At 50.4% G+C, this 24,096-nt stretch overlaps 1 protein-coding gene and 2 pseudogenes across 1 annotated transcript in view; all 3 read right to left on the bottom strand.

Annotated features, from left to right (window-relative positions):
* Nucleotides 1-24,096, bottom strand: part of LOC149344757 (uncharacterized) — a 61,492-nt gene that overhangs the window by 35,214 nt on the left and 2,182 nt on the right. The window contains exons 2-3 of the mRNA XM_089542665.1: nucleotides 20,595-20,815; nucleotides 6,125-6,284 (exon numbers count right to left, since the gene is read on the bottom strand). Of these exons, the coding sequence (XP_089398791.1) occupies nucleotides 6,125-6,284; nucleotides 20,595-20,815 (381 nt within the window). The remainder of the gene's footprint in view (nucleotides 1-6,124; nucleotides 6,285-20,594; nucleotides 20,816-24,096) is intronic.
* Nucleotides 2,950-3,610, bottom strand: LOC149344759 (uncharacterized; annotated as a pseudogene).
* Nucleotides 11,817-13,685, bottom strand: LOC149344758 (uncharacterized; annotated as a pseudogene).

The raw sequence follows: 24,096 nt of genomic DNA, 5'->3' as shown, positions 1-24,096 counted from the left end.
TCCCTTTTGGGCCAGTGTGAACGAAGCTTTTCATCCGGCTTTGGGACTCGAGTTCTCAGTTGCCTTCCGGCAACTTAGGCACCATTAGGAGCTGAGCCGGGCTGAAGCCACTCACACCTGGTGTATCCCTATAGCTGAGAAGGGCCAAGTAAGGATCTTTTGCCTTACGGAAGGTATCTTTCACGGTCCGGATCATTCGCTCCGCCTCTCCGTTAGACTGTGGGTAATGGGGGCTACTGGTGATGTGGTCGAAACCATAAGATGCGGCGAGTACGGTAAATTCACGTGAAGAAAATGGCAGACCGTTGTCTGACTTAACCTGTTGCGGTATCCCATGACGGGCGAACAGGCTTTTGAGCGCCTCAATGACCACCGGAGCTGTTGTACTTTTCAGTGTCACCACCTCTGGGAACCGGGAGTAGTAGTCCACTACCATCAAGAAGGTTTGAGAATTGTGGTGAAAGAGGTCCATGCCCAGAACTTCCCAGGGACGACCAGGGAGATTTGTAGGAAGGAGTGGTTCCGCTGAATTCACTCGAGTAAGGGCGCACCTTTCACAGCTGGTCACGAGGGAGGTTATCTCCGCTGTTATGCCAGGCCACCACACAGATTCACGAGCGAGGGCCTTGGTGCGGCCGATGCCCTGATGTCCTTCATGCAGAAGCGTCAAGACTGCTGGCCTCATTGCTGCGGGGATCAAGAGGCGAGTGCCTTTGAGGAGAAGACCATCACAAACAGAAAGTTCATCCTTCACTGATTCATACTTTGAGACGTGAAGAGGTATCTTTGACTTCTTTGGCCAGCCGTGCTGGCAGAAAGAGATGAGCGTGGTACATTCTCCATCACAACTTTGGGCATACCTGATATCCTGCATGTTCAGAGGAAGCACATCTGGAGCAGAAGCCACGACTTCGGTAGCAAAAAGTTCGACTGTGTCTACTGGATGCACTTTGGGAGGGATGCGAGACAATGCATCCGCTGTAGCCAACAGTTTTCCGGGCACGTACATGATCTGAAACTGGCAAGGCATTGTCTTAAGCCTGAGTCTTTGCACCCTCGGAGGAAGCACGTCAAGTTCCATTTTGCCAAACAATGACACGAGAGGAAGGTGATCAGTTTCTACGGTAAAGGTGATGCCCCTGATGAACTCGTCGAACTTCTGGATGGCCCACGCTGTAGCCAAGGCCTCTTTTTCTGTTTGACTGTACCTTTGTTCTGTAGTCGTCATTGCCCTTGAGGCAAAGGCTACTGGCCTCCGCTCACCAGTCGGTTGTGCTTGTAGCAGGACTGCTCTGAGTCCAAAAGAGCTGGCGTCGGCAGAGACTGTTGTGGCATACGGTGGGTGGTACTTGGCCAGGCAGCGTTCGGACGTCAGAAGTTCCTTGACTTTTTTGAATGCAGCTTCCTGTTCATGCTGCCAAGTCCAACTAGCATTCTTATTGAGAAGGGTGCGTATTGGAGCAGTGATTTCCGAAATATGAGGCAAGAACCTGGCAAGATGATTTACCATCCCGAGTAAACGCCTGACACCTGCAACGTCTGTGGGAGGTGGCATTACATACACTGCATCGATCTTGCCTGGGTCTGGCTTGATGCCTTGTACTGAGACGACGACACGTAGGAAGGAGACCTCGGAGACCCCAAAACAAGACTTGTCTTTGTTCAAGGTGACGCCTGCAGTTGAAAGACATGTCAAGACTTGCTCAAGTCTTGCATCGTATTCCTGCTTGGTACGTCCAAAAACAAGAATATCGTCAATCATGTTGACAACACCCTCCTGACCTTCAAGGATTCTGGCCATTTGATTTTGAAAATACTCCGGGGCGGAAGTGATGCCGAAGGGCAGTCGGCAAAAACAATAGCGACCGAACGGTGTGATGAAAGTTGTCAATTCTTGCGAGTCTGCTGACAACTTGACTTGGTGGAAGCCTGCAGTTGTATCGAGCTTCGAAAAAACGGCGGCGTCACCGATGAGCCCAAGAACTTGTTCAACAGTAGGCAAAATGTGTCTTTCCCTGAGAACCACTTTGTTTAGTCGAGTCAGATCCACACACAAACGATACTTTCCATCCTTTTTTGGTACTACCACCGGTCCGGCGCACCACGGAGTTGGTTTATCAATACGGCGGAGGACGCCGTCGCTTTCGAGTTTTTCAAGTTCTTGGCGAACAACTTCTCGCAGCGGGATTGGTATCCGTCGAGGTGCACTGAGTGAGAACGGCACAACATCTTGTTTCAAGCGAATGGTGTACTCATCTCTGAGCGTGCCGAGGCCACGGAACAGTTCCGCATGAAGCGTTGGCTGAGGAGTGTTGACAGTACCCAAAAATTTCACAACTTGAAGAGCTTGGATGGCTGGTAGACCCAGTAAAGGAACTGAAAGTGCCTCAATGACGTAAATACGCTGGGAACTGGTCTTCCCTTGCCAAGATAGCTGTGCCAAATACGAACCCCGTACACGCCGAGGTTGGCCACCGGGCCCTGTCAAAATAGCGTCTACCTTGGCGAGCTCCGCCGGGACTCCGGAGAAGTCACTTGGAACTGCGGAAACCTCGGCACCCGAGTCTACTTTGAACTGAGTTGTGTAGTTGTCGACTGTGATATCCACATACTTGGCTTTAGCTGGCGTCTCGAGAGCATGCATTTGGATAGCATTGAGTTTGGTCTGCCTCGACTTCCTGCAGCGGCAAACTTCAGCAAAATGACCTTTCTTTCATTCATTATTACAGCGCAAAGACGGCACAGAACAAGAAGGGGACCTTTCTTACCGCAGCTGTTGCAGATATAGCTCTTTGCCGGGCACTCCGAGCGTGCATGATATGCGCGGCCGCAGAAGAAACAGACCGGAGTGTCACGATAGCGTTCCGACTTCACGTCTATTGAGCGTGTTCTGTCGTCGACCGGCCGTCGCGAAAACTTCTGAGTCGCAGCATCAATATTGACCATGCTTTACCAGGTGGCCTGTGCGAGTGAACGTTCCTTGTCCGCGTCCTCGGACTGACGAGCTTGCGTCCAAGCTTCTTTTAGAGTTAGCTTCGGGGAGCAGCAAAGCTTATCGGAGAGACGCGTGTCGAGCAATCCTACGACAAACCTGTCCCGGACCAAGCATTCTTCCACCGCCGGTGACGGGTAGTTGCCACGTTTGACTAACTTGAACAGTTCGGCGTAAAATGCGTCGACACACTCGCCAGGTTGTTGAACGCGCTTGTGAAAGCGAGACGACTCATAAAGCTCATTACAGGGATGCACGAAGTGCTCCGTGAAGCGTTTGACAACTGCGTCGTAGGAGGCTAACTCGGCAGCGTCGAGTGAAAAGGTGTCTATCAGCGAGCGAGCTTCCGGGCCCATACAGTACAGAAGCGTACGTACTTGCACGTCGTGCGAAGCGTTCCGTAGTCCGGAGACAGCGGCATAGTCCTCGAAGCGAGACTTCTATGAAGACCAACTTGCAGGGGTGCAGAAGTCGAACGCGTCTGGCGGCTGCAGAGTGAGGCCTAGCCACTGGGCCTGCTGGGCGCTTTCCGGGAGCACCTGTTCGCCGTTGGCGGTCATTGAGAGCTGCTTTTAAGACTAGTTTTTCACGCTGCTGTCACTTCTGACACCATGTCGCGTGGGCGTTCCCGTGCTGTCGTGCCGGGAGGCCGTGAGAAAGAGAGAGAGCCAGGCGACCACTCCGCTCCAGGACCAAACACAAAATGATTTATTCCAAACCCCCTAGCTGTGCTTCAGCTTAAGAGGGCGCCACTATTAAGTTCATAGGTGGCGACACCAACAGTAACAATATAATTGAGCCTGGTTTATTTGGTTTTAATTTAAGGCGTACAGCCTCACTTTCGCTTCCAAAGATATTCGCGAAGGTCAGCAGATCTACTTGCTGTCAGCTACAGCTACAATATTCTCTGCGTACATCAAACCCGGGAAGCGCTGATCCGCAACCGTTCCACCTTGATAAGAGAAACAACATCCTAAATTACGCCCTTGCAGCGTTTTTTCTATTTTTGTTGCAAGAATCATGAATAGGAACGGTGATAACGGACAACCTAGTTTTAATCCATAGTGAACTTCGACCCAACCTTTGTTGCTTACTGCTTACTCCTTAATAACCCGTCTGAACGTTAATATTCCGGCGCATATCTTTTCATTGCTCAACTGTCTCATTTCCAGTCCCTTTTTTTCATTATTTTTCACAAGTGAGCCGCCGCGGTGGCTCAGTGGTTATGGAGCTCGGCTGCTGACCCGAAAGACGCGGGTTCGATCCCGGCCGCGGCGGTTGAATTTCTTTGGAGGAGAAATTCTAGAGGCCCGTGTACTGTGCGATGTCAGTGCACGTAAAAGAACCCCAGGTGGTCGAAATTTCCGGGGCCCTCCACTACGGCGCCTCTCATAGCCTTAGTCGCTTTGGGACGTTAAACCCCATAAACCATAAACAAGTGGTACCTATTTACGTTGTCATACGCACCACTGATGCCCAACACCTAAAACGAAAGGCTTACACTTCGCCTTAGTTATTTTTATATCCTTTGCGTAAGCGCGAAGAAACTACCGTTCAAAGCCATCTGGTTCGGAACCGAGGCTGAAGTTCATCAAGTATCTTAATATTTGTTACCTATGCTTTCATTTTTTCTTTTCTAGCGTGCATTCCCACCTTTAGATACCCGATTTAATGCTACTATTTTCTCTCTTTTTCACATCAAATTTATTCCACTGTGTCACCAGGACTCTGCAATTTTTCTATCTCTCACGTCTTTGCGGGTACTTTTAACAAAGTTTATTTACTCCGTGGTCCCAGTAACCTAAGTTGAATTTCATCGAATCCTGCTGCTGAACCATCAGATATTTTTCCTGCGGCTTTTCAATTCAAGATCGCTCCAGTCCATTTACCTTTATTTTTGTGCTGTTTTGCCACACCCGCATTCCTAGTCTCTCTTAAATGACTCGAGTACGATTTGTTTAATACAATTTAACGCTTCTCTACTCCAAATAATAGGTTTAAAAATGCTGGTGTTCCTCCCGTTTTCTTTGGTTATTTATCCGCAGTAGACTTAGGTATTTTCTGAATTTTTTTGTACACTCACAGCATGGTCACGCATTTCAGGAATATCCAGTGATCGCCAGTTAGACTCATTTTTCTCTGAATTCGAATTTGCAATTCCATTTAGTTTAAATTGTTCTTTTTACCGACACAACTCCCAATTTGTTTATTTTATCCTCATGAAGCAGCGCCTTCTTTGGCACTGTGTGCGATCTCGAAGCCTTGGTTCCTTTTTCATTGGCCTCTTTCGTTCCCTTACTCCACTAGCTTCGTCGTGGCTTCTTTTTACAAGCTTTTAACAAGCAGAGCGATCTCATAAGGCGCTTGTGCTTTTGGCCAGATGGCATCGTACATATAACACCAAACCGGGTGTTTGACGAATTTCTCTGGCCACGTACACAGTGTCTAGCATTCGGTTTGTGGCAAATTCAGATTGGGTAAAATTCGTGGAAAAGCGCCATCGTGGTATTTTTTGGGGAATGTACACCTTTCGAGCTTTGAATAATATCAGGCTAGCGTCGACCTTTCGCGTGATCCGTGCCATATGACAGAGCCAATCGGAAAACTCGGTGCGAGTTGACGCATGCGTACGAACCACTAGGACTTGGCGGCCATTGTCCGCAAAGCTATTCCTAATGATCTGCGCAGCCCCAATTCTTCCTTCTGTTAACCTTCCAACTTTTCCCCCATTTTTGTGAGGAGACAGAACGACATCTGACAAGAGATGACATCTGACAATTGAATTTTACCCCCTGGGATTCTCAAAATATCGCAGACAGCTCAGAATCAATTCCGCATGTCTCCTCCGTGTAAACGCGGCCACCACGTCCAGGATTCGATACAACCAGTTGGTGCTCAGCAACCGAAAGCTATTCAAAATGTGGTTACCTTTAGCTGTCCGGCTCAGCATTTTACGAAGTGCAGCCGCTGTCACGGCCATTGGCACAGCTCCATACGTTTACGCAGCCACGTAATCTGTTAGGTGACCACGGAGCCTTTTTCTTTCTTTGGAGGGGGAACGTGGTTGTGATTTGTGGCTGTTTCCAGTGGAGAAGGGAGCTAGGGAAGGAGGTTAGCATAGAGGGCGCTCACTCTTGTTGTAGCCCGTGAGGACGAAGGAGACCAGCTCCCCCGGCTCGTAGTACTGCGTCGGGTTGATGTACATCTTGACCACGAAGGGCACCGTAGCCTCGTACGACTTCCGGTCTGTGCCACACACCGTCAGGTGGTTGCGGCCGCCTTCTGCGGTAAACTGCGGAACATCGCTCTGCTCAGTGGGCACTGCGGTGAGATATGGCACACCTTCGGGGTACGTTGCGCATGACGAATCCGATAATTCCGCATGTTTTCCGCATGGCTTCTCTTTGGAATATACGGAATACATACCGATAGTATGCGGGCAGCGCTTATAGAAAAGTATGAATTCATACGAACTCCGCATGAGAACATGTATAGTCTTTGTCAAAAGTAACCAGGCTGTATGGTTTGCTTCTAGCTCGAACAGTGGAGCCCTTAAAGCTTCCCTGAAGCTGAAATGGTCGTTAAAGGTAAGGACTGGGGGTCTTCGTACTTTCCAACATTTTTTGATCTTTAGGAAAGCCACAAGGGCTCCGCTATACAAGCTAGAAGCAAACTATGCAGCCTAGTTACTGTTGACAAAGACGGTATACAGTCTTGCACAGCAGTAGATGCCCTTAGCATAGCGCAGACATGTTAGCCGAGAAGTATACCACTTTACCGGACGCGTCCTTCGCACGTGCAGCGACATGGGTGGGTCCAGGCGGGGCCACTGCACGTGCACAGCCGGCGTCCGGCAAACCGGTGTTACGTTTCCGCTAATACATCTTCGGTGTGATAAAAACGTCTGGTAACCAGGCAACGGGATCTGCTTCATCTCAGCCCTGCAGTGGAGCACTTGCGGCGCAGCCCTAAACACCAAAAGCGCTCGAAAGATGAAGACAAGGGTTTTCCCTGCATTGCACAGCTTAAAGGTGCACTGAAGAGGAATCTGAACTTGTATTTTTGCCGCGGGAACTCGATGTACACGTTCCGAGAATTCTTAGAAACATCGAATTATTGCCCTGTGTTGCCGATTTCAATAGTTCAAATCGGATTAACGTCGGCTCCAGCTTTTTTTTTAATTCCCCGCAGACGGTGGGAGGAGCCGTCCAACGCATGGAGTGCCTTTCAGGCAGCCGCGTGGCGACTTTGCTTTCGCTTTTATTTTCTTTTTTAGATTTCCGTGAATAAATAGATCTAGTCAAAGACTACATAGCTGCAAATTAGGTTCACAAAATAAAAATACGTGTGGACTCTTTGCTTTCGCCGATCACTACGTATCATTCCGCCGATGGCAGAGCGGCAAGCTGCCAAGGGACTGGTTGAAAGGTTGGTCGACTCCTCCCACCGTCTGCGGGGAATTCAGAAAAAAAAAGCGGGAGCCGACGTTAATAGGGTTCAAATTAGGGAAATGGGCCGCAGAGGGCAATATAACGAATTTTGTGTGTGTGTCTTTTGAGCGCAATTGGTACCTACAATATATCGAATCTTCTAATGCTGGGAACGTGTACATATAGTTCCCGCGGTAAAAATACGAGTTCAGATTCCTTTTCAGTGCACCTTTAAGGGGTGCCACTATAAGCTCGGCTGAGTAAACGAACCCCGTTGCGTGGTTACGTTTTTCAAAGACGGCACAGGATACGGAAATAATGTGGAAACTACGCTGAAAGAGCATGAAACATTATGAAAAACACTGGCAGAGCATATAGATTTGCTTGAAATTAAATCATGACTTCATAAATCTTTGTCCTTCCGTTTCACAAGCCTATTTTTATCGCGAAAGCGTTAAAGGGCCAGTCTACTGAATTTTTTCGACCATATTTTCTATGCGGCAACCGATAGCTCTTTACTCAAATTACCGTTTAGCCAGCTGTGGTGCCAAGAAGTGCGGTAGAACACTTTAAAAGAGAATTTGTTAATGTGGGAACACATCTGTATGAGATGGTAGTCTCATCTGGCAACCATCTAGATTTCTGCCGCGCGGCGACAAACATGGCGGCACCCGTCGAAGCCGGACTACAGTGGCTGTAGCCGGACCTCTCGCTTCGGACTGAATTCTTGTTGTTGCTGCCTTTTTCAGTGCGTTCACTGGCCATAAATGGGGCGCCTGTCTTTCATCTCATCTCGCCTATAAGAAAACATATAAGAGATAAATTTGCTTTATTATAATAATTAGAGTGACGATTCTGCCGCTCCTAGGCTTAAGTGGAGAGTCGGTTTGTTTACAGCAATGGTTCCCGTCCTGGCAACCAGATGGCGCCACTATAGGCTAAGTTTATTTTTGCGTCTCTGCTAGCATACGCTGAACTAAAAGTGGGAATGAGCCTGCGTTTTGCGTACGTGTAACTAAAAATATTCATGTGATTTACAGAAAAAGCGAGCGGTACGCCTTCTACAGTTTACTAGAACAAAACGTGCGTTTCTCTGACATTGGGGCATACAAATGGTACGTAGTATATGCACTTATGCTTCTACAAAAAAAGACTACCACCTTCTTGAACAAAATGAACGTGTGGGGTCGCCACCATGCATTTTTACGCGACTTTTAACGGCGAAATAAAATATAAATTCCTGCCTAAACTGGGAGCAGTTCCCTCGTTATTGATGTTATAGGGTGCCAACTACCAGAATATGCCATTATTTATACACTCATCTCGGTGAGTAGACTGACCCTTTAAGGGCCCCGTGTCGCAGAACAGCCGGCGCCGTTGGCCGTGAGGGAAAAATGTTCCAAAAATCCTCAGAGAACCAACCTGGGTAGCTGCTCGACCACCTAAGTCACGTGACTTTGTCATATGACAAGAACACAAAACTTAAATTGGGGCACACATATAGAAGAGGTGTGTTCTAAAGTATACCAGAGGTTATGTTTTTTGCGAAAAAATTGGAGCACCCTACATGGGATGTAAAACTAATTGCGTATAAAACTTTTGTGAGGCCAGTCCTTGAGTAAGCGTCCGTAGTATGGAGTCCTAAACAGAATTATTTAAAGAAACAATTATAAAGAGTTCAGAGGTACGCAGTACGCTTTATTTGCTGCCGATATCGAAGGACAGACTCAGTTGCAGATATGCTCTCTTCCTGTAACCTATTATTCCAGATGCTCCAAGGACAGATAAGTTTGGTTTATGGTTTGGTTTATGGGGTTTAACGTCCCAAAGCGACTAAGGCTATGAGAGACACCGTAGTGGAGGGCTCCGGAAATTTTGACCACCTGGGGTTCTTTACCGTGCACTGACATCGCACAGTACACGGGCCTCTAGAATTTCTCCTTCAAAGAAATTCTAGCCGCCGCGGCCGGGATCGAACCCGCGTCTTTCGGGACAGCAGCAGATAAGTATTCAGAAGGAAACATACATACAAGCATTAGGCAAACGGAGTTCTAGAACAAGTCATAGTCGGATAATTCAGCCGTACTACGCCAGTAGTGAAACTTTCAAACATTCCTTCTTCCCCCATGCATTTGAAACGTGAAATGGCTTGCCAATCAGCGTTGTGGAACAGAGTCACCTGCATGAATTCGAACGATCTCTGGATCACCGAATGCTTAAAAGGGCCATTTTGATGCTTGACTGAATGATGTACCGAATAGTGCTGTTTTTCTATAAAATTTTTATACCCTCCCTGCAAGGACCCTCACACGAGGCTTGACAGTATTGTTAAATAAATAAATAAATATATAAATATCATCCCCTCTTGTCCACTAGACTGAGCAGACTGCCCACTGTGGCAGGTGGCACTTAATTCATTGATTGGCCGCGAGATGCCGCTCGTGAAAAGAAGCCTGCGTCTCGCAAGCGCCACCGATGACTGTTTTTGAAAGAGCGAACTGCCGGGGCAGAGGCGCACCGCTTAACCGCTGAACCGCTGAGCCAGGAGGGGTATTAAGGCCCGTTCACACTTGCCCAAAAATCCGGCGAGCGAAGCGGATTCGCTCGCCGCAAAAACAAAGACCTGTTCTCACTTGTTCACGCGCGAGCGAGGCGGATCCGCAGCGCAGCTGCTGTTTCTCGCTTTTCCACACCGCGTCGCTGCTAGCGGCATACACAGATATAGTGAGAAAAGAGCATAAATTTTAAGCTGTCTACGTGCCATAAGCGTATGCGTGCTTACGTACGTTAAACGCAGGCACATTCCCACTTTTAGTTCAGCGTATGCTAGCACAGACGCAAAAATAAACTCAGCGTGTAGTGGCGCCATCTGGTTGTCAGGGCGGGAACCATTACTGTCAACAAACCGGCTCTGCTGTTAAGCCCAGAAGCGGCGGAATCGTCACTCTGAATAAAAAAAACGAAAGCAAATTTATCACTTGTACGTTTTCTTGGAGGCGAGGTGAGAGGAAGCGAAAGACTTGTGCCGCATTTCTGCCCAGTGAACGCACTGAAAAAGGCAGCAACAACGAGAACTCAATCCGAAGCGGGGGGTCCGGCTTCGAAGGGCGCCGCCATGTTTGTCGCCGCGCGGCGGGAATGGGTCCAGCCCGATCGGCCTCGCCGCGCCGCTTTCCGCGTCGCTCGGCGTCAAAAGCGGCCGAATCCGCTTCGCTCGCCGGATTTTTGGGCAAGTGTGAAGAAGCCTTTAGGGCTGCCAGGAATGCAAATTAGAGAATGATCAATTGTGCATACATGGGAATTAACCCGTTGCGCTATCGCGTCATACCCTTCAGGCGGAGCGTAAGTGTTCCCGCATTTTTTTTATTATTTCTGTTGCTGCGAAAATTGATATCGCGGACACGTGCGATGGCTTCAAAGAAAATGTATTTTGTCTGTGCGTGGAGAACGTCTGCTCGTGCAGCTCGGTCTAAGCACACGATGGAATGCAGAAAATTAAAGATGCGTATAGTTTCACTGCATGCACTAATCGACAGCTGAGTCCAGTCTTGCTGACATGGGGCCGAAAATGGAATAGTGGCTTCCTAGACTGTCCGTATGCATATAATTAACACAGATCTCATTTGAGGGGCGTCCAATGCCTAACAAAACTGTGCAAATTAAACGCACTTCGTGACCACGTGTGCATGGCACCTTTTGAGTCTAAATAAATTTTGCGGGCAAAGCAGGAGAAAATCTTAAATGCATCCCTAAACATAAAAGGCGGCTCTTACCAATATCGCATTAAGGACAGTAATATTAGCGAGCTCTCAATATATAAATTTCTAATATTGACTCTAACCAACCGAGCAACCTCAGGCGCTTATATCAGCGAGATCTGTCCAGCTGCATTCTCAAAGCCTCCTTTCCTGGGCCGTAAATTAAACACTCTTATATTAATATTCAATTCTTGGCCTACAATTCCTTCATCAGGTCCAAATTTGAATATTATCCCGTAATTTAGAATCCGCTCAGTAAGAAATGTATCTGCCAACTTGAGCTCATTGAGGAGAAAGCACTCCTTTTCATTTCTCATAAATGCAGCTCTGGCTCCTCGACCTAGCTCATGAAATATAATAACATACCGTTGATGTGCGCAGAAACCACATTTCGTTCCTTCACAAATTTTGACCAGTGAACTCGGCATTACTCCCTCAGTTGTTCCTGCGGCACTCCGCCACGCGAGAGACCCGAACACGCTCTACCGCTTCTTTATGCTAGAAAAACCGCATTCAAGAGCAGTTTCTTTCCTCAACTATATATCCCATAGGAACTCGCTTCCTGAATCTTATGTAGTAGCGTTAAAAGTGTTGAAGTCGATGTGGAGGTCGCCCAGGAGGCGACCGCGGCCAAGTTTATTTAGGGATTCCAAAGAAGAGACCGTAGCAGAGCAGCGGCGGCAGCGTCCCGCCGAGGCGAGGTCCAGAGCGCTCTCCCTTGCGCGTGCCAGCCACTTCGTCTTTTTCGGGATTCCGCCACCGTCGGCCGCGCGGGCCGCTACAAGTCTCTCCCCATAGACGATTAGTCGATGCTTGTCGAGAGAGTCGTGCAGGCCGTCCAGTGTTCGAAGGCGAGGCTCAGGCGGGCTACTCTGGCTGAGACGTGGCGGCCGAACTTTCGGTGGGTGTCGAGGGACGAGTAGTGGCAGTCGAGGGATGCGGGTCAGCCGGATAAGTGGGCCCAGTGCCGGCGGTTTGGGTGCAGCAGCTGACGGAAAGCGCCTGAGCTGTGGCGCAGCAGAGATAGCTAGGTTGGTCGAGGGTCGACAGAGTCGCGCAACTGTTGCCGATCTAAGCAGTCCAGTAACAAGGCGGGCGCCGATGGGAGGCGCAGCGAGGGTCGAGGTGAAGAAATGGGCGTGATGGACGGCATGTGGCCTCTGGGACATGCTCACAACCAGCCGTGTACGGAGTTGAATGGGACAGGCGGCCGCACGAGTGGCGCCCTAGAAACTGGCGCCGAGCCGGTCGTGGAGGAGGACGCTGGCGATGCAGCGCAAACGGAGACAGCCGTGGCCCCGTTGGAACAACCAGGGGCACGTCCGCAGGCTGGGGAAGCAGAGGCACCTTGCTAGACGGCGGCTTATGACGCTGAAGCGTGTGTGCAACCGGAATATGCTGTGGACGACAGGTTGTGGGTGGTGGACGCCCGTCGAACTTGCGGTGGGCGACGGCCAATCCAGGGGTGTCGGTCTTCTTAGATGATCCTGACTCCGATGCAGAGCAAGAGCGGACCACGTCAGTGGCCTGGATTGGCTCGAGAACAGGCGCTGGAACCGGTTCAGGGTCCGTTAAAGGAAAAAGCAGGGCAGGTGACAAGAGCCATGCTTGTGACTGCCGTCACTGGTTTGGCCTTCTTAACCTGCTTCGTGGGACTTTCAGTACGGTGCGGTCCTTTGGAGGGACTGGGCTTAGGGCTAACAGTGTTGGTCTTGGCCGAAAGCTTGGGAGTATCAGCTAGCCGCGGCATTGACGCTGCTGCAGATCCTGTGTAGCTGTTGGCGGCAGTGAAGAGGCAGATGGTGATGCCGGAAGCCACGACACGCCTGCTGCTGCAGAGGTGTCCTTGGCTGCACGTCGCCATGGCGACAACGTCAATGAAGGGCGATGTAGTGGCGACTGGGCACAATTTGTGCCTCGGTTGGAACTCTTGGATTGAGCCGCAGCAGGGGCATCGTTCGACGGGGTCGCAGGCGGCAAGGAACAAGTGCAAGGAGCCAGGTCCAAAGACGCGCAGAGGACAACTCTGGGAGCAGGACGGGCTCCAAAGCCCGTGCTGAGCCCACCTGGTGCATTGTTGAGAGGGATGGCCGGGCCGGAGACACTGGACAAGAGGGGCGGCGACGCGGCGAGGGGCTGCTGAGGCGGGATGGGTTTTGATGAAGGTTCCCTGGGCGCGATCGAGGCCGGTGCAGGGCCAGAGGCTGGCGGCGGCGAAAGCGCGTCCGCTGCGCCGTAGAGCGGCAGTGGAACATAGTAGACGCCGAAGTCCGCCAAGACGGTCGCACGCAGCTCATCGTATGGCCGGCAGCCCAAGGCTGAGCAGGCGAGTCGGCGCAGAAGGACGGGCGGGAGGATATAGCAGAGGACCGCGTGTTTGAACGGCTGGACAGGGATGCCGTCCATGTACAGCGCAGCCTCGAACTGAGCGAACCACCCACCAACGGCCCGGGGCCGGAACGCTGAAAGCGGCGGGTCGTAACTTGGGTCCTGCCAGCACACCATCCTGGAACGCCGCTGTTGAAGAAAGGGCGTTTCCCTGGGTCACCATGTTGTAGGGGTCGATGTGGAGGTCGCGACCACGGCCACGTTTATTAGACGGCCTCAGAAGATGAGATTGTGGCAGAGCAGCGGCGGCAGCGTCCGGCCGAGGCCGAGGTCCAGAGCGTTCTTCCTTGCGTGAGCCAGCGCACACCCCAGCGCGTGCCAGCCACTTCGCCCTTTTCGGGGCTCCGCCACTCTCGGCCGCGCGGGTTGCGACAAAAGCCTAATCCGAGAAAAATCTCGGTGACATCTGGCGTCGTCTGTTTTAAAATTTGATTATTGATTGACGGGTTGTGCGACCTCATGAGACGTCGTGACATGTCCGAGTTGGCAGGCACGCCGGCAGGTGGCAGTTGCCAGGGACGTTGGTCACGTGACATGGCCGGGCAACGGGAATGATTCTGCCCTGACCTGAACACTGGAATTTACCCTCTAACCATGTCTTGTTTCGTTATTGCCCGTACGATTTGCGCCAAACGCAGCAAAACAGAGCTGTATATGACCTTTTATGTGGTTCTTGACGTCAAGGGAGCCCTTGATAACGTCACACATAAGGCAATTTATTCAGCTTTCCAATGAAATGACATTGGTGGACGAACTGCGCGACTATCTGCCCGAAAGATCGATTTTCATGTCCGAAAATGAAGGTGACACAGCTCTGCATCAAATATCTCGTAGAGAACCTCAGGGGAGGATTTTAAGTCCCACTTTGTTCACTATCTCACTTGTTGGCTTCGAAAAATGCTTGCCACCTAGAGTTGAGACCTCCTTCTACGCAGCTGACATCTGTGTATGGTGTTCCGGATGCAGTAGGCGCCTTGTGCATGCCCGACTACAGAGGGCAATAGGCTGCATGGAATCGTCTTTAAGTAGTCGCTGTTTCGCCATGTCACCAGATAAAAGCTCGGAAACTGCATTTTCGAGGCGCGATCTTTCGCGCTACGTGCTGATAGTTGCTGGTACCCCAATACCATACGTCACAAGCCATAAATTCCTAGTGGTGGCATTTGACAGGTCACTGCCATGGTCCCCACAAGTACAACAGCTGAAAATCAAGCTCTGCTCTTACGTCTCTATCTTTCGTATGCTCTCCACCATAAGAAGAGGCTGTTCTACACCTTCATTACAACGGCTGTATGGCGCGCTCTGGGAAGGCTTTCTGCGCTACAATCTCCCAGACCTTCCGGGTATCTCGCAAATATCAAACTCCTGAAGCTATGCAAGCTAAAGCCTTGAGAATCTGCCTCGACCTTGCGAACACCACCTCCGCGGTGGGTACTCTAGCATAAAGCAGACGTGTATCTGCACCAGTGCTGTTAACTCAGGAGCACCTCGGTTAACAGGTGCTCCTCCCTGGGCGCAAAAAACTCTTTCTGGTGTAAATAATATAGATCCCTTCTTCGTATCGACCCCAGTTGTGACTTCCGCATGCCACGCAATTTAGAGAGACGTGATCGTAATTGCCTGCACCGAATTCGCCTGGACATTGCCTTCACTAAATGCCATCTTCATAAAATTGATGTATCAAGCAGCCCTCTGTGCACGACATGGGGTGTGTGCGAGGATCTTCAACACTTGATCTGCCACTGCGCAATCTTTAATAATCATCGCAAGGCATTGTTAAGTGATTTAGAACTCTGTCAGGGCGGTGCGGTGCACCTGGAGCATGTCCTTGGACCCTGGAGTGATGCGGCGTCTGCAGCACGAGGGACAAAAGCATTATTAGTTTTTCTTAGGGACACGAGTTTGGTGGACACCCTTTGATAATCATGTGTTTTTGCGATTGCGCGAGTGTTTATAACTTCGTCTCACAAGATGTTTGCAGCACTACGGAAGGTAGAGCTCTCTCGTCCAATCAGGGCTGCAGAAACGCAGAAAATAGTCCCTCGAATATTTGAGGAGTGTATGACTATTAATAAAAACAATAAGCATTGCAACTAAAAACATGATTTGGACAGGTATATTTAAATGGTAGGGAGTGTTTCAATCACTGGTGAAATTACCAGACAAAGCCCGTACGGACACAGCTCTGCGGAAGCCTGCTGCGAGGTAGTGATGCGTCGCCACTTTCCAACATGGCGTCGGTCGAGTCTGTTGTGTCTCCTGTGTGCTCTACACCGACAGTGCGCTGTTTCCCCAAGCAGGTGAAGCAGGTGGGTTTAAATGTTCTTGAAGCGGTTCGCGTCGAGTGCGGGGGCAGTTGGAGTACAAATGCGCTCATCAAGAGGACGGCAAAACTAACGCAGGTGAGCGAGCGAACACTTTACAAGTGGACAACGGAGACGTTGAACGCGGGCCGAGTGTTGTTGAAAGCGGGCCGTTTAACGTGCGTTGCCTCTCGCGCAGCACATGGGCTTGTTTTGCATTTCGCCACCATCGACACTCGGCTGCCTCGGCACGCTGGAGTAAATAAATTTATATGCACATGACACGATTACTGAAATTTACTGCGACGCGACAACGGAGGAACTGATGAGAACAGGTTGCGACAAAAAAAAAAGTGGGGCTAGTCCCTTTGGAACGGGCGTCCGCCTGTCCAAAAACAAACCAAAAAAAGAATAAAAAGACATCAAGCGCCACCTGCTATAGGTAGAAAGAAGCCACCTGGACATCAGGTGGATCGAACCACAGGTGCGTAGGAACACACTAATGTAGTGCGCGCCATCCTGATTGGACGAGAGAGCTGTACCTTTCGTAGTGCTGCAAACAGCTTGTGAGACGGAGTTATAGTATGCTTGATTTCATCTTTCACCCATTGAGTTTTCCCTTTCTCTCTCATTTTCACTCTCTTCCTCTTGTCTTCTTTCGCCCTCACCTGGAGTAGCATGCTACGCTAACAAGCGGGCAGACCTCTCCTGTATTCATTAACGTACCTCCCCCTCCTCTCTCCTCTGCGTCAGTTGGCAGGTGCGCTTAGTTGCTTGCAGACGTGCCCAGAAAGTTCCGCGAATACCAGGCTGGAAAGGAGCTAGAATCAAAATAGCGCCTACCTACCGCAGGAGGAAATTCCCGCAAGTGGAAAGGGAGCGCAAGGTAGTATGTCGCTCAAGACGGCGGCTGCACAGGCTCAGAAGCCAGCCGACCGTACTTCAGGCTGTACTGCAATCGCATTCTCAACATGTAATGCAATTTAGTGTGCCCTAAATTTTTCGTTCCCATACCGCGTAACATGTGCTACAAAAGTTTTTGCTTCATTAGAACGGCAATTATTTTCTATAGTCAGAGCTTCAGTATTTACGGGTATTTTGTTGTTCTGTCTTCATTTTAGTTTTTTTACGTGCCAAATTAAGAAGTTTGCGGGGATACAGTGGCCGCAACTGGCAAATGACAGGGTTAACTGGAGAGACATGGGAGAGGCCTTTGCCCTGCAGTGGACATAGTCAGGCCGATGATGATGATGATGGTGATGACGTGTTAAACGTCAGGTAATGTTTTCATTTCACATTGTCTTGTGATTTGTGTATCATCCCCCTCCTGCGTGGTCCAATCTGGCCTTTAGAGTTGTGAACTTGAGATAAATCTCGACATATCCTCGCAACAAAATTCACCCATGCATACAAGTGGTGTTTGGACTGGGTTAGCGACATCGGCACCTCCGGCGTGGTGTACAACCCGAGTCAACATAGGTGCGAAGTTGCGGGAAGACGAAGAGCTTTGTATACAAAAGGTTACATACGGAGGGTTGCCGACAAGAGAGGGCTGATACATGGTGGCGCTATGTATAAGCAGAGTAAAAGTTCTCCAGGTTCCACACATTGTCCCTATGTTTTCACCTCACATTACGTATCTGTGGGAGAGGGTCCAGAGTACCGGCCAGGGTCGATGGGCAGCTTGGCGCGTGTTTGCTTATGAGCCGCTCGCGCGGAGGGTGGATCGGCTCTTTGGAGGGTGGATCCGAGCTTGGGAACGGACCGTGGCGTCGGTCGCGATCTTTCCCCGGCTGCGAGGATGGCCCCGGAGTCATGCCTCGGCCGTGGCGCGAACAAAACGGAGCAGAGCAGCCCGAATGCACGGTGTAAACAAAGTTCTTATGTGGTCGTCGCTCACTGCTTAGTTTCTCTTCCCGGTCGAGATCACGCAGAAGATATTAAGCCCCGAAACGTAGGCTGGAGTGGATTCGCTGCACAAGTGAGGTTTACTGCAGCCTTGTGGGAAACAATTTGGGCCATAAGTCACGTTGAAATCGGTACGCATGCAACAGTGGTGATATCTGCAGCGAACGGCGGGAGTCAAAAACTCTCGCTTCGAAAATAAAAGGACAGTTTTCATAAAATGGCTTGTTCTAGACACGAAAGCCACTTTTCTATGAAAGTGCGCACAGCGAAATATAAATTCAAGGCTTACCCAGGCGACTGATGCATAGTGAATGCATTAGTATGTCTGCGGGCTCAGATTTCGTGAGTGCTTTGTATTGACCAACTGAATTCGTTCGCACCAGTGACATTTTCAGTTATTTGTTGCCCTGCCACGGTGGCTTAAATCTCACGCCGTTCCGCGTGACCTGCTGCATGCTCGTCCATTCGTATTGATACTTTAAATCGCTCGCCATGCCGTAGGGCTTTATGCATGCTGTGTTTGGAAGCGCATGAATGCTGATGAAGAAAGTCGCCAAAGGAGAACACGACACGCACGGATGCAAGATGACGAAGACGACGGCATCCAAACACATAGCGACCGGTTGGCGGTATGATGCGCAGTCCGAAAGGCTTTGCCAGTGGCCGAGCGGTCTAAAGCAGCGGCCAGCAAGGCTGATGTGTTCGCGCCGCCACGTGTTCGCGTAGTACTTACGGTGATTTGTCCTGCATTCTATGAGGCTTGTCGCTCACAGCCAGCAACTGCCAAGCTTTCGTTCGCATAAGCGTTCTAATGCTTCAAAATAAACGGATTCTAGCAGCAAGACGTAGGTTTCGGCAGAATGGAGTGCCAGATTGAGTGGAGGTGGCGATTTCTCTGTAATACATGCTGAAAAAATTTGTGCAGAAAAAACGAGGACAGAGCAAGACAGACAAGAACGAGCGCTAACTACCAACTGAAGATTTATTCCGAAACACAAGCACATATATATAGGAAAAACAAAACGAATCATACCAATCTGACATCAAGAACATCACATGTCACCCCCTGTGTACCCCAGTGATTTTGCCAAAAAGCGGAAATCCCTATCAGAGAAGCGGACGGAAGTTTGGCTGATGCTGATGATGGAGGCGTTTCATAAGCGTATCAGCGGAGATAAATGCATCAGCCAGACTTCCGTCCGCTTCTCTGATAGGGATTTCCGCTTTTTTGCAAAATCACTGGGGTACACAGGGGGTGACATGTGATGTTCTTGATGTCAGATTGGTATGATTCGTTTTTCCTATTTATATGTGCTTGTGTTTCGGAATAAATCTTCAGTTCTGAGTTAGCGCTCGTTCTTGTCTGTCTTGCTTTGTCCTCGTTTTTTGTGCGCAAATTTTTTCAGTATGCATATCTACCAACTCGCCCAGCTTTCTGCTCTTCTCTGTAATACATAGATGCTTTGGCGTCACGTGATTTTCATAATATATCCGCGCCGCACAGAAAATTTGATGGCATTAGGTGCTTACTGTCACATTTTTAATGGCATTCACGCGGTGCCCGACGCATAAATTTAATGGAATTAACCTTAATGCCATTCGCACCTTCTGAATGCGTCACAGGTCATTCGTCCGAGCAATGCCTAATCTCGTTCCTTTTGCACACGCAGAAAAGCGCACAAAAGTTTTTTTAGTATCAACTTCTCATCCAGCCGGTCTATTCATAATGTTCAGTATGATGAGGCACCTTGTGCATTGTCTACGCAAAAGGCGCCATTTTTACCGGCCTTTCTGACAGATGCTCTTGGCTTGTGTGCTGACAAGCGAGTTTATGGCTACGTTTTCGACTTGTCAAGCAAGAAGAGCCACATTTTCTTCAAAAAAATTTTCATATTACGTTTTTGTGGTCACATTCGTTTAACAACATCAAATGTGAAAAAGGGCAATTCTGCATAGGTTTTGGAAATCGACCAGCTTAAAACGGTCGAATGTGTGAAACTTCCAGGTAAAGTATGCGAAGTCCTTTTCGCCTAGCATTTCAAAAAGGAGACGTAATCACCAATTAAAATTGCGGTGGCCTTCAAGCTTCTCCGCAGCGCGCAACGCTAAGTGGGGGGACACATGATGACGTCATCGAAGGTATCGGTACATTTACGATGCATAAACGCCTGCTTTGAAGGAAAAAAACCAACGCCACCGAAGGCAAATCCCGCCGAACGTTGTTTGGCAGCGTCCAACGAGGCACAGCTGGGAGTGGCTGGCGGCAGCAGTAATTTGAAATAATACCTTCCGTGACGTCAAACTGAACTTCCCCGCACTCGTCCCTTTCTTTGAGCAGAAGTGCAAAATTTAATCATCGGTTACGTCACTATTTTAAATGGTAGTACACAAAAACTTAGCATGCTTTTCTTACAGCCTATATAGATTTAGTTTGGTTTATGAGGGTTTAACGTTCCAAAGCGACTAAGGCTATGAGGGACGCCGTAGTGAAAGGCTCCGGAAATTTCGACCACCTGGGGTTCTTTAACGTGCACTGACATCGCACAGTACACGGGCCTCTAGAATTTCGCCTCCATAGATATTCAACCACCGCGGACGGGATCGAACCCGCGTCTTTAGGGTCAGCCGCCAAGCACCATAACCACTGAGCCACCGCGGCGGCCAATATATTGATTTGAATCCTTGAGTATCGCGAAATTGTGGCGGAGTTTCCCTTTAATCATGAACTGCCATCTATTGCGCGCGTGTGGCACGTTTGTTGCACCACCTGTATAGCGTCGGCCGGTTTCCGTCAGGGCAACAGCGCCCTCCTCACCTCGATGTAGTCGAGGCAGATGCCGTCGACGGCGGTGGAGCGGCGCAGCTTCATGCTCTGCACGGAGATGACCACGCCGTCCGAGTTGTTCGCGCGCACCGGGAAGGTGCACTTGTCGCTCACGGCGCGCCGCGGCTGCTCGGCGACGATGTAGACGGCCGAGCCGGAGCCCGTCGCGTCCAGCGTCACGCCCGCGCCGCCGCACAGCTCGAACAGGGACACTGCGCACGCGATCCTGCCTCTGAGGCGCAATCTGAACACGGTTATTCCAAACGAGGGCCGACACCTTCTCGTGTGGCACGCTTCTTTCGCGCTCGCTGGGTGAAAGCAAACTGACGAAGAAGGTAATTTTTTGCGCTATGCGACGACACACGGTGCCGAAAATTGCGCTAGCTTTGTCCGGTTGTTTAGCCGTGTGCCGTCCCGTAGCTAAACTAAACCGTTTTATACAAATGTCCACCAACGAGCCGAGCATTAGGCTTTGTTATGAAAGTTGACTAAACTTGTGCTAATATTTTTTACACCGAAAAGCTGTTTAAGGGAGCTCGACCAAAGCGGAGTTCAGTCCCCTCACACGTGCGGCTGGCCCTGCCCTTCCGCGTGTCCTGAGCCTCGACAGTCAAGTGGAGAGGACGTTGCAGTAACCAGCAAATGGTGTCCCAGCAGCATGCGTGCTATCAGCGAAGGCAGCATGTCTTCATTTAGGGTGTATACCACTTCCCCTGAAGCTTCTCTACGTCACTGGCAGCTTTTTCCAGTGGTTACCGTCGTCCCGCGGACTGTGAAGGGCGCATTCCGGAGGAAAAGGTAAGCAGGAGGAAGCACCGCGGCTGCTGCTGGCTCATTTGCGGGTCAATGACGGTGCCTGCTGGCTACGAAGAGGACGTCCATAGAACCCAGGGGGATGAGGGTTGAGACACAAGAGCGGCTGTCTGCGATGATCGGCCCTGCCAGGCCCGTCGATGGAGTCACCGATTGCTGAACGTATGCCAACTCGCAGAGACGAACAGCTGCGGGGGCGCAGATAGAGCCGCTTCGCTCAAGGGACCAGAAGTGTGGTAATCTGAAGCCTTTCAGTGCCCTACCCTGGTGGCTGCTCTCGACCTTCTGCGCAGCGTCCGGGCCGAGTTGCATACAGTTCTCTACGGCGAGGAAGCCGCATTTGCCGTCAACCTTCTCCTAATCAGCTAACGGCGCAAAAAACTGAAATCGGGTCTTCCACCATCGCCTTGACAGCAAAACATTTTTTGTGGGCGGGTATCTGAAGTTAGGCTGCATCGCCGTGCACTTCTAGTTGATGAATACAAAGTCCTCTTCGGTCTAGACGACCAAAGTTTGAAACGACTGGGGGTAAAAAATTTCATTTTTAAATGCAATTGTGTCGGGAATAAATATTTTCTTCTTCCCAACAAACATCCACATGGTTGCCAGCAATGGCTATGAATCGATCTTTACTACGCAATGGCTATGAATCGATTTTTACTACGTTTTAACTCCAGTGGGGCGCTTGTTGGTCCGAGCCACCCGGTGAAGCTGGCGTGGAAGCAAGGAGACTGCTTCGCCACGGGCATCTGGGAATAATCATGGCACACAAGAGGGAAAGACAAGCTAGCTATGGCCGTCGGGATTGGATTGGATTGGAAAACATTTATTCCGTCAAAAATGCAGATGGCCACCAAACCATGGCTGGCGGCGACCTGAGCGGCCCACTCGGTGGCAGGAGCTGTCTACGTAGACGTGGCACAATACACATCAAACGGAGCGTTCGCACTGGTGGTGGTGGACGCGCGCGGGCAGCTGCGGGCCTCGGGGTCGGCAGTTACAAAATCTTCGGAAACCGCGGAAGAGGCGGCTGTGGCGCTAGCCATAGCTAGCACTGACGCGGAAACGATCTTCTCGGATTCCAAATTGGCCGTCCGTAGTTTTGCGGGGGGCAGAATCTCGAATGCGGCACAGCGAATACTGAAACTGACCAGGGAACCTTACAAAAAAACTGAGGTGATATGGGTGCCGGCTCACTCGGGGAATCCGGGAAACGAGGCGGCCTACAACATGGCTCGTGGTTTCGTCAACCGAGTCGGTGGGTCGTCCGTATCCATGGATTACTCCAAGGAGGCGCTGGCATCTTTGCATGATATTACAACTCATTACAAATTGGAAAGAGACAAATTTCCACCACCTGACAAAACGTTGGATAAGGCACAAGAGACCACCTCGAGGAGACTCCAAACGAGGTTCTTTCTTACCCCCTATCTATTATCAAAAATGTACCCGGATGACTATATCCCCGAGTGCAGGTTCTGTGGCGAAACAACCACGTATGACCACATACTATGGCAATGTAAAGAAGAACCTCCAGCGGAGGATCTAGTACGAATTCCTTCTGTTGAGCGATGGGAGGCCGCGCTGGTCATCTCGGACCCGGGCATTCAAGCCTTGGCCGTCGGGAGGAGTAGCGCGGTGCCAGCAGAAAGTTTTAAGGCGAAAGCCTTTAATGGCTCATACTCGCGGTGCCCTTCCGTGCTCTGGAATCGTGCCAACTGTGGCTTGTCCTCCACGCAGCGGCGCAACTTCCTCCCCTCCTTAGCAACCGGTGCGCCGGGGGGGGGGGGGGGGGGGAGGGGGGCGCAGCTGTGCATAGCATCCGTGACATCACACAGTAGCGGTAGAGCGAGCGCGCACGCGTCGGCGGTGGCAGCTGCACCGCCGCTCCTTCGCCAGTCGTCTCGTTGCAGTCGAGTGAGTGAGACGAATGGCTCCGAAGCGGCCCAGTGATTCCACGCCAAGCGGTTCGGGGAAGCGGCAGTGGGTTGACTACAAGGCTTTCGCCAAGCACTGCTTACAATTTCTAGAGTGTCTTCGGTAATTTTTTTTAAGCTATTCCTCGCAGTTTACCAGGGGTCGTATGCTATAGGAGGTATTCACTGAGGCCGCTCTACCAGACGGCGCGAGCATCGTCGCTGCAAACGCGCCATGTTTGCGGTCGTTTCAAGCCAGCCCACGCAGTGTCACGGTACGCCGTGAGGTACCCGGCCTGAACTGTTAGCGGTCCGTAACATTATTGTGCATGAAGTTTGCAGCAGAATTCTTCTGCGCCTTGATATCTCAACTCATCAGCAAAACTGGCCGGGTGCACTGCACGCAAGAATGTACACGACTTGCAGCTTTTAATATCAGTTGATAACTGTCAGCTAGTAATGCAGGGCACATCGTGGATGAACAGCACGATTAATTGCCGAAATTGCGAAACTGGCGACGCAGAAACTCATATTTCCAGCGGCTGTAGTCAGAGAACTGCTGAAGCTTCACAGGCGGTGTATCAGCAGAAAGGCAAAGCGTCATAGCCGCCTTGTTTACACGACAGAACGGTCAAACAAATACCGTCATGCGCTCGCAGCACGAACGGTAGACTTAGCGAGAATGTTTTGCAGTTTTGATTGTAGCTACATCGAATCGCTGCTTCGAATCGAGCTACATCGCTGCTTCGAATGCACAAGACGTC

The sequence above is a fragment of the Amblyomma mixtum genome, chromosome 5 (genome assembly GCF_055824585.1).
Source record: "Amblyomma mixtum isolate Tamu chromosome 5, ASM5582458v1, whole genome shotgun sequence".
In the NCBI taxonomy this organism is placed as follows: Eukaryota; Metazoa; Arthropoda; class Arachnida; order Ixodida; family Ixodidae; genus Amblyomma; species Amblyomma mixtum.
The sequence above is the reverse complement of the archived record's forward strand: the minus strand, read 5'-3'. Positions and strand labels throughout refer to the sequence as shown.